Source organism: Echiichthys vipera, assembly GCF_963691815.1.
Source record: "Echiichthys vipera genome assembly, chromosome: 9".
Taxonomy (NCBI): Eukaryota; Metazoa; Chordata; class Actinopteri; order Perciformes; family Trachinidae; genus Echiichthys; species Echiichthys vipera.
Window position 1 is genome coordinate 8,824,122 of NC_139834.1, and position 14,365 is coordinate 8,838,486.

The 14,365-nt window shown below is 42.5% G+C and overlaps 1 protein-coding gene across 1 annotated transcript in view; it reads left to right on the forward strand.

Annotated features, from left to right (window-relative positions):
* The window catches only part of LOC310951994 (uncharacterized protein), a gene marked incomplete at its 5' end in the record, with an annotated part of 12,233 nt that extends 3,118 nt beyond the window's left edge, over positions 1 to 9,115 (forward strand). Inside the window, 9 exon segments of the mRNA XM_083920481.1 lie at positions 458 to 529; positions 535 to 615; positions 3,204 to 3,275; positions 3,365 to 4,507; positions 4,629 to 4,748; positions 7,099 to 7,136; positions 7,221 to 7,638; positions 7,968 to 8,376; positions 8,815 to 9,115. Of these exon segments, the coding sequence (XP_083776607.1) occupies positions 458 to 529; positions 535 to 615; positions 3,204 to 3,275; positions 3,365 to 4,507; positions 4,629 to 4,748; positions 7,099 to 7,136; positions 7,221 to 7,638; positions 7,968 to 8,376; positions 8,815 to 8,828 (2,367 nt within the window). The 3' untranslated portion in view covers positions 8,829 to 9,115.
* Positions 9,116 to 14,365: the final 5,250 nt, after the last annotated feature.

A 14,365-nucleotide genomic window follows, 5' to 3' on the forward strand; every position in this document is an offset into this window, starting at 1 on the left:
TCTCGATTAGAAGTGTCTTTCAACATTTGTTGTTGATAAGTCGATCAAACGACTATACAGAGAAGCAAAACAAAATGCAAAATGACCACCAAGACATGCGAAACTAACACAGAGAGACGCGAAAGGCAAAACGAGACGCAAAATTATCATGATACCAAAAACTACCACAAAGAGACGTGAAATGAGACGCGTAGCGAGACGTGAAACAAGACGCGAAATTACCACAAGACGCAAACTACCACAAAGAGACGCAACTCTTGATGCAAAATGACCAAGAAAGGTAAAACTACCACAAAGAGCATAAAGGACTTAAAAGATGCAAAAATCGAAAGATGGGTCTTTCTCTTATGTAGGTGTTTGCGCCCTTTTACAGGTCGGTTCTCAGGGGGCCACAGTCTCATAACCCCCCGTCCATGACTGGACATATACACTAACCTGCTGTCGACTTTGTTTACAGGTTGCAAAGAGTGTGTCCCTTAGGCTCTACAACGAGCTGGAGGCGGTGCAGAAGAAGAATTGCCAGTTGGAGTGGAAAACGAGGCGCTGCGTGAGAAGACTCAGGAACAGGAAGTGGCCAAGCAGGTGTTACAGGCAGAGGTGGAGAAAGCAAGAGAGGTGAAAGCACATTTTACATTAAAGCCTCCACTGCGGTCACAACCTGAGTTTTGCTTACTGTTACTTCACTTGGTGGGAGCTTCACTGTGCAGCATGAGGGAGGACGGAGTATTTTTTAAATGTCTTAGAACATGTCTGGATGGGACCTTAAATAAATCTGTATATTGGTCAAGATGCCCATCCTAAATCTTGACAGAAATATAAGCTGCTGCCACCGACACCATTCACGAGCCTCCATCGCTCTAGTCAGGAACCCTCCTCTCCATTTCTGCTGCTGCACAGCTGCACCCATCCCCGGCCAGTTGTCGCCCTCATCCCTCAGTCCCCCCCTGATGTCAGGAGACACATGACCCGGGTGCAGATCAATGATATGAGAGGAGGGCACGGCCAGCAGCTGCCTGGTGCCTGAAGAGGGTGAAGCAGCGCGCATGCTGAAGGCTGAACTCCAGGCACAGCTGACGTCCTCACAGAGAAAAGAGAGAGAGATTACAAAAATAGCCTCGCTTTCTCCCTTTCTGCTTCCATTAAGCTAGGCTAAATCTGGATCAGCGTGCATTATGGCATTCAAATGAGGTGTTTGTGCGCCGACATACTGACCTACAAACGTCCCCGCATATGCTTTTATCAAACAGTGGCTACCACACCCTGACAGTGACTGAATTTCTACTCCACCTTTTTATTATTCTTGTACTTCCTCCTGCCTCGGTGGCTCCTGTGATAACTGCCGTGCACTCTGGTGACACGTGTTCACTTTAATCCAGGATTCGGTGCTTTGGCATGAGCTCAGTCTGGCCCACTCATTGGAGGCAGCTGCTAGTCCCTTTGATCCCAGCAGGGAAATCCACTTAAATTACCTAATCTAGGGGCACAAATCACAGTGTAGATGCATGTGAGGAGGAGGGACATTTCAGAGACTCTGGAACTGGACTGTCTGTGTCTTGTTTGTGGGACTTAAATGGTAATTTAATACTGTCGGGTCACAACGTAGCTGCACATGCCTGAATAATGAGGGAATGCAGCACAAATTAGGTCAATTTTCCAGTTCAAGAAAAGCAAATAGTTCATTATATTTACTTTTAATTCATTTTAAGTCACAGACTACAGGCCCACTGACCTTGGACTGAAAACACTGTGACGTGCTCCTTGGTTCGACACTTCCAGACTGTAAAGATGACTATTATTATCACTGGGACATCCTGTCTAATGTCTAGGAGCGAGACAATGCTGACAGACAGGGGCTTACATTCCTCTCATGCTCAGACTTACAAATAAACTCACTCATGTAGAGAAGGGAAGGACTCGAGAAAAAGTTGGGATCAAATCACACCACAGTTCCCGCATTTCACGCGTCTCTGAGAGTAGCACGGGGCATGATTGCTGCAATTGTTGGGAAATACACTCATTTGCTTTCTTGCAAGAGTAACATGAGAAGATTCATACCACCGTCTCATGTCTGTCCATTTAAAATGAAGCTACAGCCAAAAGGTAACAAAAATCTACCTACCAGCCCCTCTAAAGTTCACTAATAAAACATGCAATACCTTTTATTTATTTATTTAAATTGTACAAAAGTTTGTGTTCAACAAGACACAACAACAAGGTTTGGCTTCTTAATTCAGGAGCTTTAGAGTTGCAGGCAGCCGGCAACACAGCCAAGCTAACAGTCCCCGATCTTCATACTGAACAGACCAATGAGATCCATCTTCTCATTAAACTCTCTGCACAAAATATCTAAACTGTTCCTTTATCTGTATACACATGTATCCGGCTGAGCTTTGGACTTCAGGGAGTATCTAAGCAGTATTATATTATATTATTATATTATATTTACTGGGAAGGCAGATACAGATGTCTCAGAAGGTCCAGCTCTCTAGGTCACTAGTTTAAAAGGCAGAATTAGTAGAATTTCCATGACAACAGACAATAAACAGACCCTGCCGTCTGCCTGTATTTCCTCTTTTCTTTTAATGTTGCTGTGTTCTGTCTGTTTCTGGGCATCAGCGTCTATAAAAACGTAGCAACCAGGTTTCAAATTCAAGCATCAGAGCTGAACAATGAACCAAAATCCCATAATGGCCTACTGCGATTTTCAAATCACAGGATATTTATTAAAAAGGTGAAATGAGTCAAAAATACCATTTTTAATTAAATCCTTATATCATATAATATTATACAGACTAAAGAAAACATCTCTGTTTGGTGCAATAATCACATCATAATCATTTGAATGTTTTTCAGTGAAAATGAGAAGAATGATGTAAAACATGAGCGTTCCCTCTAATCATATCGCAATTGTATTATCAGATGAGATAATCCCAACTGGATATTTTAGGCAAACACACATCCAAGGGGAAGCTCAGAAAATGTCGGACACAGATCTGAAAAAAACGTAAATAAAAGAAGGGGGAAACGCTAAGCGAAACAAAGCTTGTTCCAAAACAAGAGTGAATCTGCAGGGGTTGGCTTTCATTGTTGTTCTTACAAACCGACCGGCTCATTCTGTAAGAAACCCACATCTAAAATAATCCACATGGCCGTTTGAAATGTGCCACCTTCATAAACCTTTTTGGCATGTTTTTATCCCTCAGACAACTCTGAAGAAGAAAAGCATGCGATCGACAGCCAGTAGAGCCGAGAAGAGGCTCTCTCAGCAGATTGAGGTTTGTTACGTTTGTAATTTGAGTCTAATTTTCAAATGTGTGGCTGCTCCTCGTCAGAATGTTATTCATCGTTGTTTGTTTTCCCAAAGGATGACAGCGCCGATCTCAGGTGCCAACTCCACTTTGCCAAAGAGGAATTAGCTCTCATGTGCAAGAAGCTCACCAAGTTGGTATCAGAGAGCGAGGGCATGCGTGAGGAGCTGGGCAAATACCGCTCAGCCTACGGAGACATAGACACCATCCAATCGCCTGAGGGTAAACAAAACTCTGCCCACGCCAGGGAGGCAGAGGTCAAAGTTCACCTGAAACTGGTGGAAGAGGAGGCCACGCTCCTGAGCCGGCGCATCGTTGAACTGGAGGTGGAGAACCGTGGACTGCGAGCAGAGATGAGCGACCTGCGAGAGAAGGTGGGACGAGGAGGAGGAGAAGAGGAGGAGGAAGAAGAAGAGAACCGGGGTGTGATTGGGGGAAATCTGTCCGCCTGCGTACCAGCGAAGGACAGAGAGGGAAGTTTGAAAATAGGATGCGCAATGTACGAGCAGGGTCAAGACGAGGACGCAGAGAAAGGCCAAAGTGATGTTGAGACTTCATCACAGACAGAAGGGATGATTACTGCTTGTCATATTACTCGAGAGGGTCCTGTGGGTGGTGAGTGGGACCCTTCAGACAGTCATGAGAGCAAACAAACTGACAGAGGTCTAAAAGGAATGACGGCAAAAGACTATGAAACTCTTCTAGCGCTCAAAGATCATTCCTGCATCTTGAGTTCAGCCATCCAGCTCCTGACGACGCCGCCAAAAAACGGCCACCGCTCATCTACCTCATGTGCTTTTACCTCTCCCTCAGAGGGGGACTCGAATGGCAAGGCGCATAAGATATTCCCACCAGGGCCTTTGAATGAGGCGTTGGAGCTTCTACGGGCCATGCTGTCGGCTTTCATCGGGAGGGTGGAGACACTCATACCAGGAGAAGATTCAGGCAAACTCTCCGTTCACAAGGACGGACAAGTTTGGGATTCCCTCACTAAAGACTCACCAAGTAAGCAAGAGTGTGCAGAAGACGTCCGCATCTCAGAGGTCAAGGGGAGAGAAAAACAAACGAGACAAGCTACTTCCTTACAATCGGACCTCATCCACAGCTGCAGGGACCCAAAGATGCGACTGTCCCTGCAGATTCTGTGGATCCTCCATCAGTGGTGTCAAGTTAAAGGACCCGGGCTTGAGGGAAAAGAGGTAACATTAAAGTTGTTGACACATTATTCAGCAAAATGCCTGTTTTTTTTGTTTTAAAAAAATATATATGTATATATATATATATATATATATAAATATATCTGGATGTGTTTTTATTCAGGGTACAGACAAGACCATGTCTGTACTGCGGGGGTTGTTACAGGACCTCGGCGCAGAGCTTCGGGATGAGCGGATTGAATTTGACAGTGAGGACAAGGCCACGCAGGGTAAAGCAGCAGAGGTAAGGATGGTGTTTACCCCTCAGGCATGTGTGTGTCCTGCTGTGTGTGAGGCTGTGTGATACAGCGGGATGTCCTGCTGATGATCCGTCTCCCTGGCCACACGTCCTCCTGACACTCAGTTCAACAGGCATCATGAAAAGACTCATGCCGGAGTATTTAGGCTAATCTCTTGCAGGGGCTGCAGCCAAACAGGACAGGCAGGTTCAAATCTGCGGCATGAAAACACTCAACTGCGTCTCTGCATTGTCCAGACCATGTGCACAAGTGTAAGTTCTTCTAAACGCAGCAAACCCCTTACTTAACTACTGTTTCCACCTGCTTGGTGTAACGCCAGTAGAGATCTTAATCCACATCAGATGAGATGTAATCTGTCATTTGAGTTGCTGCCACTGAACTGTTGGTGTGTCCTCTGCACAGCGTGACTCAAGATCTGCTTTGAAGAGCTGGATTTATTTCTTCAGTGGTTTTCCTCCTTATTCCACTGACTCGACTGTAATCCTCCCTTTCCTCTGAGGCACATTTAATATGCCATGATAAAACAAGAGTCTGCAGCTGCAGGCTCTGTGAATCTTTACTCCTACACAACCATGCTTTTGAGCTTTGATCAGCATGCTAACACAATCAAAGTGCTAAAAGGCTGATGCATCACATCAAAGTTTTCCACTTGTAAATAGTGTTGATGTCAACAGCCAACATTTTTTTTCTGATAGCTCTGATACATCCGAGTTAGCGCTTGATAATACAAATATGGAAGCCTCACATAGATTGGAGACGTTAAATGTTATTTAATGTAATTAAACCAGAACATAATGTTTATTGCCTGCTGAAGTTGTAAACAGGTGAGTCTTTACTATTTCTACCACACCCCATGCGGCAGGAATGCTGCAAAACGTTTGCCATATTAGTTGAGCGTGTTAGCATGCTAATATTAGCTAGTTTAACACAAAGCACAGCTTGAAGCTGATGGGAATTTGCGACCTTTAGTGTTTGAGTGGTTGTGCGATGTACCTCAGGTGAGTTTGAACCGTTGTTGGCAGTCTCTCCAGGTTGGCAGATGGTGTCCTGATGGTCTAGAGGTCAGGACTCCTGGTTCACTCTCAGGAGGTCTGGGTTCAAGTCCCAGTGTGAGAACAGTTATTTTGTAGAAATTAAGTTTCTGCTCTTTTCAACAGTGCGAATAAAATTAACTTCTTTATGAAGAAGTCAAACTGTCAGTCCTCTGTGGTCTCGTGGTCTAGAGTCTCATAAAACTGCACAGGATTCACGTCAAAGGTGGCGTGCAGACAAAACATAGGACGTGTGTGCGCATAAAAATATCGGGAATTGCGTCCTGCAATGATTTCCCTTAATAAATCACATTAACTCTAAATGTGGCGCTGCTGCAGCTTTCTGGAGAAACAACTTCACACTTCAACACCTGCCAGGACTCTTGCATCACACACACCTGAGTCGTGGTCAGAAACACCAGCAGAGGCTAATGTGAGGCTTTCCAACCGCACATTAGTCACTCGTTTTGACGAAACCACTGTGGTTTTTAGTTAAGGCCTTGATTTATTTAGCAGAGGGATTTTCCCGGCTATAACTTCATAAATGATTCCTGAAAACCAGGAGTCCTGACCTCTGGACCATCTGGGTTATATTTTAGCGTTAATTTTGAGTTATTTTAGGGTTAATTGTGACTTATTTTAGGGTTGATAGACCATCAACCTTGATCTGGGACAACAGGACACATGACAGTCCTGGATCAGCACTGGTGAGTGCTGTCATTGTGCTTTTAAGAAATGACAATAAAATAACCAAACTATAACATTTAGATGATGTTTCCAACCACAAAAAACAGTCTCACTTTGTTGGTTTGATCCAAACTCTAACAATAATCTATGCATTAAATAAAACAAATGTGCATCTAAATTGAAAGCTTCAGGTCATTTAAGATACAAAGTAAAGAGATCACCTGTGATGTTATTTTCTACATTTAAAGTTTGGTTTAAAGCTAAAATATGTTCCCATCAAGCTACTAGCCTCTTACTGCTTAAGTTGAAATTCATAAATTCACAACTACTATGAGAAATCGCAACACACGGCAGTTGTGAACACAAGGTATGAATGTCTCGAGTTAAGCACGTATTTGGTCATAAACTGAAGAGTTGAACAATTTAAATTTTGACCTGATGTTGGTGCTAGATAAACTCAGAGGATCACCAAAGTCGGTAGGCTTTGTTATCAGGGGACCATGAAAGTCGGTACAAACTTTCACGACTTTCACACTTTTCAAACTTACAATAGTTGTGGATCTACAAGTTCAGAAACAATTATGTGGCTAATATGTGTTGCTGTCTCTTTGCTCAGGGAGCCATCAGAGGCGTCTTTCATGATGAAGCTGACAGGTGAGTACTTTTACAGCGTCTTTATCTTGTCCAGCTTGTCCTTGAAGTCACTGAGGTCATAATATACCATACATGTTTTCACAGAATGTGCAGTTCAAAAGTGAAAAGACTTTGGCAACAGTTCTCTCCACATGGCTCTAAGAAGAAGAACTGGTGTTATCTGAGCCAGGAGGCTGCCCAGCTGGACCAAGAGGACCCCGTTAAGACGTGGGACCATCTTATCATGCCGCTTAGCTTCCCTGATCTCGACTTTGAGCAGATGTCCATGGAGAGGAGCCACACTGCCCCAGAGAAGTCTGCCTTCCGCGTCTACTACAGCCCCCCGTCAGCTCGCAGGGTCCAGCTGGCTCAGCTGAAGCAAAGCCCCGTTGCAGACAGCGAGTCTTTCAACTCCGGCTCTCCGTGGTGCACGCCGCCGACCTCCTTCTCTCCGCTCTGTCTGGGTTCAGCTGCCAACCTCAGCGACGACATGAAGGAAATGACGGCCAGCTGGAGGCACACGGTTCACGGCGGTTCAGAGGAGAGGAGAGGGAGATTACAGCGGCGGTGGGTGGACGTGGCCTGTTCAGGCACTCAGACCCCACATCAAGCCACAGATGGTGAGTGTTGGTCTGCAGACAGACGGATCGGTTACTGTGAGAAGCAGTCCATCCCGGGTCCTGAGCACCTCCCTGGTCTCCGCCCCGCTCTCACCACATCCCCACCTCACTGGATGGGGTGTCAGTAAAGAGTCGAGAGGCCCAGAGCGTCCACTCCCCTCTCCTAAACTGTACCGGAGACATTCTGCATCCGGTGCGTCCTCCCCCCTCCTTCCTCTTCATCCACCTCTAGAGATCGAGCACTGTGGAACCTGAACCACCAAAGCCACAGCGGCCCTCACGTGGACCCGACAAACCTGTCAGAAAGCCAACGCGGGACAGAACCCCCAGCTCTCTGAGCAGCGCCAAGCCCTCCCAGCAAACCTGCAGGTGCCAACCGTTACGGCATGGTCACAGAGTTCCTGCGCAGGGTGAGCGGCAGGGGCAGAGAAACCGGTACCTGTTCAGGTGTCAGGGCAAGAAGACAAAGAGCGGCCTGAAGAACCTGGAACGTGTTCCAACGAGGCCTCCTGCCGCTCCACTGCACAGAAACGACAGCGTAACAAGGATCGTCAACCAGAGGTTCATGAAGCAGAGAGAGGAGAAGGGGAGCGGTCCTGAACCACGGTGTCCGAAACAGCCCGAGTACTGTCACATCAGAGGTAAACTTAAGACTTTAAGACAGGGAGCGGGATTCAATTCCCGTCCCTGCTACAATCCACGGCCTTTTGCTAGTCTAACTAAGTGTTTTTTATGGTCACCTTTTGTTGGCTAGAATTGTTGTTTTTTTTGTGCATTGTTGCACTTTCAGTTTTGGCGTCTTTTGACTTCCCGGCCTGGTCCTGCGGTCCGTACAAATTGTCCACTGGGTGGGACTGGGCTACTCTTTGGACAAAATTTAATACCTCAAAAAAATGGGGTTGAAGAGTTTTTAATACAATGATTGTGGCTCAATTGGTTTATCAACTTAAAAAACGATTTAACAACGTAATGGTTTTAAGACCCTGCAGAAACTCTGTACTCAACAAGTTTGATAATGAAAATTATTAATCTTATGGACCCTTTGTAAGTATGTTTGCCTCTTTTCTTTCTCTGACCAGGATGGGAACTATGACTGCAGCTCCAGCAGCACCCTGACCTTCTGTTTCGCTCGTTCATCTCGCTCCAACCAGAGACAAACGCCAAACCAGAGCAAACTCCACCGGCAAAGATACTCGCCTCCAGGGAGCGTGGCTGCAGACTCCAACTGTGAGTGAAGGGCCCCGAGAAAACACACCCATGCTTCTGGACAGCTGAAAAAGCGCTCGGAGTGACGGGGAAGGGACTAAGAAAATGTAATCTTTAACCCCGTGTTTTCTTCCAGGATGTTTGAACTGGAGGGACTGGTAGACCGTATGTGGGAGGTTTAGGCTTTAGCTCCGTCCTTATGATTTCTTTTGGTGCAATTTATATCATCGACTTTGCTGTTGCTGCGCTCAATTACAAATAGCTACAACGTTGCAAAGAGTAACTCACATTTACAATTTCAGAACTATATGTAAAACTGATTTTGCACTTATATTGTAAACTGCAAATTAACCTTTATATTATCTTTGTAGTATTTTGTAGAGAATTACCTCATGTTTTATTGAATGAACATAAAACAATCTGAATAACAGGATGTATTGTGATTTTATTAATCTATGTCTTGGCTTCAGTCACACCCTGGAATCTGATTTTATTTGACCCTTGTATTGTGTTAGCGGGTCAATATTGTTTTTCACCTAATAGCTTACTTATTATACACGCATATAAATGTAAACACTGTTTTAAATGTTATTTCTTTTACCCCATGGACCTTTCATTTAGGATATACTACTTGGTTTCAATTTTAAAAAATGTTTAAACTTTCACTTATTAGATTTCCTTTGATGAAGACAATGGGGAATTATGTTCCTCTTTCTCCTGCTCCCCTGGATTGGTCATTGTGTGGGCTGCTGGTGTGTCCTCAGTGTTACTTACATTACCAAAGATCAGTAGGTGACATACGATGTTTGTCTGTGTGTGTTTGTCAACGTTCAAGTTCATTTTTAGGCAAAATTTTTCAACATCCTATGAGAAAGCCTGCTGCTCCCGGGGGTTGAGGAGTGGGGTTGTTTGTGTTTGTGCGTGTGTGTTGTGTGTGTGTGTGTGTGTGTGTGTGTGTGTGTGTGTGTGTGTGCTGTGTGTGTGTGTGTGTGTGTGTGTGTGTGTGTGTGTGTTTGTGTGTGGAGAGTGTAAGGTGGGGAAAAATTGATTTGATCCACAGAGAAACTATCACTTATGCAACAGCCAGTATTCTCTGCCGGGTCATATTTGACTCGAGAACCTTTACAATTTACTTAAATGTTGAAAAAATATTTTTTTGTGTTACAATAGCTGTTTCTGAGGATCTGAAGAGAAGCCTTGTTCCGATATAAAAAAAGCAAATGGTACTTTTTACACATCTAAAATTGATAACGGGTCAAATTTGACCCTAACACAATTTAAGGGTTAGGCTGCAGAAACTTGTTTAACCGCAGTAATCCGCTGTTACGTCACATGCTCTTTTTCTCTCTCACTCTCTCTCTCCTCTCTTCTCTCTCTCTCATCTCTCCTCTCCTCTCTCTCTCTCTCTCCTCTCTCTCCTCTCTCTCTACTCTCTCTCTCTCTCTCTCTCTCTCTCTCTCTCTCTCTCTCTCTCCTCTCTCTCTCTCTCTCTCTCTCCTCTCTCTCTCTCCTCTCTCTCTCTCTCTCACTCTCTCTCTCTCTCTCTCTCTCTTCTCTCTATCTCTCTCTCTCTCTCTCTCTTCATCTCTCTCTCTCTCTCTCTCTCTCTCCTCTCTCTCTCTCCTCTCTCTCTCTCTCTCTCTCTCTCTCTCTCTCTCTCTCTCTCTCTCTCTCTCTCTCTCTCTCTCTCTCTCTCTCTCTGTGACTGGAGAATCTTGACTTTCACTGAAAACCTGCAGCCAGCACATCAAAGTGAAGCGCTTTGTTTTATAACTTTATAATAAATGAAATGTTGATTTAAATGTGTGAGATGGGGGCTCAGGTTTTCTTGTTGCAGATCGGCTGAAATGCTTTTAGCTGGCAGCTGGCCGGCTGTGGTCAAGGCCACACAATCACAGGGTGTCACGTTGACTGCTCACACACGTGCTCACACAACAGCTAACAGTGTGGGTCGTCTCCCAGAGGAGTCTCCATTCACCAGGACACATTTTCACATTAGTGAGAAGGTGGCAAAACACAGAGAAAACAGGCCGGTGAACAACTCTTCTGACAAAGATCAAAACGATCAAACAAATGTAGTATTCTTGCCTGATACCACACAGAGCTGTTATCCAGCTACACTCTGTTTACACCAGTTAACTTGGTGTAGTGGGCAACGGTCTGGGTGCAGGTCAGTAATATTCATGATTAATCACGAGGGCTGCTCATTATGGCACAACAATATAAAGCTTTGTCCAAATGGCGTAAATATTGCTGTAACATAATTCGCCTGCTGGTTTTTCAACATTGGGGAAATATATTGTGATATCAACAAATGCAACAAACGGGTACGACCAAAATCACATACGAGCATGACAAAAAACGAAATCAAAGAAATGCATTTCCTGTTGTGCACTTTTAAGAACATACTGTCAATCTGCTATGAAAATATATTTGATTACTACAGAGGCAAAGTGGACAACCACCCTCTAGATACAGTCAAATGATTTAAAGTATTTTCATTCATTGCATTTCTCTTTCATAAAACAGAGCTTGTCCCTATCATTTAGACTGGAGAGCAGGTAGGCTTAGTTTTCCTGACAGTGCAGTACCGCCGCTCACCTGACGGGGCGCTGCTCCCCAGCTTCACTCAGCTGTTTTCCTTCTTCAGCGACATTTGTTGGTGCCAAATGAAAACAACACCGGAAGTGTCCGTTCCAGATGAGATGCTAGTGAGTGAGATTAAAGTTGGGTCAGAGCTGAGATGGAGGCTGTTTTCTTGAGGTTTGGTTGTTATGACTTCGAGGCCGATCGGCGGTTTCAGGACGGTGTGAAGGGTTTAAAGACGCGCAGCAGCGGCGGAGAGGAAGCCGCACACCTGGACCTGAAACTCTTCTTCTACAACAGGTACGGGCCACTGGACATGGACCAGATAACTCTAGTCTACATGAATGAACATGTACATGGATCAATAAAAACAGAAAGACATCAATACATACAGGAATAAGTCAATACATATATAAATGCATGAATAAAACTATAAATAAAAACAGGAACACATCAATAAATATATAAATGCATGAATAAAACTATAGATAAAAACAGGAACACATCAATAAAGACAGGAATAAATCAATAAATATATAAATGCATGAATAAAACTATAAATAAAAACAGGAACACATCAATACATACAGGAATAAGTCAATACATATATAAATGCATGAATAAAACTATAAATAAAAACAGGAACACATCAATAAAAACAGGAATAAATCAATAAATATATAAATGCATGAATAAAACTATAAATAAAAACAGGAACACATCAATAAAAACAGGAAGAAATCAATAAATATATAAATGCATGAATAAAACTATAAATAAAAACAGGAACACATCAATAAAAACAGGAATAAATCAATAAATATATAAATGCATGAATAAAACTATAAATAAAAACTGGAACACATCAATAAAAACAGGAATACAGAAATAAATGCTGAAATGAATAAATAAATAAATAAATGCATGAATAAATGATTTATTCCTGTTTTATTTGTACATTTACTTATTCATAGTAAATGTACAAATAAAACAGGAATTAATCAATACATACAAAAATAAATGCTGAAATAAATAAATAAATAAATGCTGATATAAATGTAAAACTAACAGAATAAATAAATGCACAAAAAAGTAATGAATTAACAAATGTATAGACTAGATAAAATAATAAATAAATGCTTTACATTTATTTCTCCATTTTTATTCACCTACATTTATGTAATTCTGTATTTCTGTGCATGTTAATCCGGTAAGGGGTCCCATTTATTTATTTATACATTAATTCATACATTTATTTATTTCTTGATTGAGACTTACGTCATATTTAGTCTCCATACTCTATAACATCTGTGCATGAAAACACATTTACTCAAGTAGCTTATTATTTTTTTTATTTAATACGAATCTGAGCTACTTTCTGCTTCTACTGAACAACATCTGAGGGAAACATTGTACCTTTTACTGCATTTATCTGACACCTTTAGTTACTTGATGAAGTATCTTTGACTATCATGAAAAGCACTATATCAGTAAAATGTATTATTGTTATTATAAACAAAAGGAAGAGCTTATAAAATATGCTTTCTTGTAAATTAAACTACTACTACTACTAGTTGATTAATCAATTAGTTGTAGTTAACAGATTGAATTGAATTGATTTGATAATAAATTCAGTTATTTTTAATGAAACACGTCACATGAAGTTAATGTTACGCTACCACAGAACCTGAATCCTTGTGTGCCATCACCAGGTTTGTGGAGCCCATAGACCGGACCAGCTACAAACAGTGGAGCTCTGGTTTCTCTCGCGTGACTCCAGAGGACGTCAGCGTTGAGCGGAGGAAACTTTCAGACTCTGAAATCAGTGAGAAACAGACGACAGCCACATCTGCGGACACAGACGTGAAGCAGCTTTCCTTTGCGGAGGTGATGCGACTGGTTCAGGAGGGAAAGGAAGTGCCCGGAGCAACAAAACTTGACATAAAACCAAACAACCAGAGTCCCACTCCTTCTCAGATGGAGAGGAGACTCAAACCCTGGGAAATGTCGTCAGTTCCCAAGTGAACTGTCCCGTTTCGTTCCAAAAAAAAGTATGAACGATTCCACCTTGATGGTGCGTCATTATAACGAGGACAGAAGAGGAATTCCTCTTCAAAATAAGTACGAACTGTAAACATGAGATTAATTAAAATCACAAATGAACTCATGAATTATGATGTGTCATTATAACAGGATATAGTCGTTCAAACCAGCTCCTTCTTTACCAGATGCAACATTAGTGATGCTTCCACATCAATGTATAACTACTTGTGTATGATCCTGTGATTTTGGTATTTAGATATTTCGATGCTAAAACATATGCACTTTTAAGTAAAATTTTCTATGACAGAGGTATTTTTACACTTGTTTTACTATTTTTACTTGAGTAAAAGATCTGAGTATTCCACAGTTATTATTATTTTTACCTCCCTGGAAAGCCACGTTGATATTGGGTAGATGATCCTGTTAAAATAAAATGAAGCACGTCCGAAAAGATCTACTGCAGCACTGTGGAGAACAACGTTGACCTCTGGTGGTAGGATAAAGGTGCTTTGAGTTGTAACGTGTACAAAAACGGGAAGAAAAAGCAGGTTATGAAGCTCAGATTTTATTTCCATCAGCGGATGTTGTAGCACCAGGAAATTCCAGGTGATCTGAAACTTATTTTCCTAATTATCTACATTAGGTCGGAGAGAACTACATGAACATCTTAAAAAAGGGGTCCAAAGTACTTCATCCTGAATTTATGTGTTTAATAAGTCATGTCGAATCTAAAAAAATAAATCAAAATTAGTTTCTTTTAGGCTAAATTGGTTAGGACTTGATAAAGATTTAAGA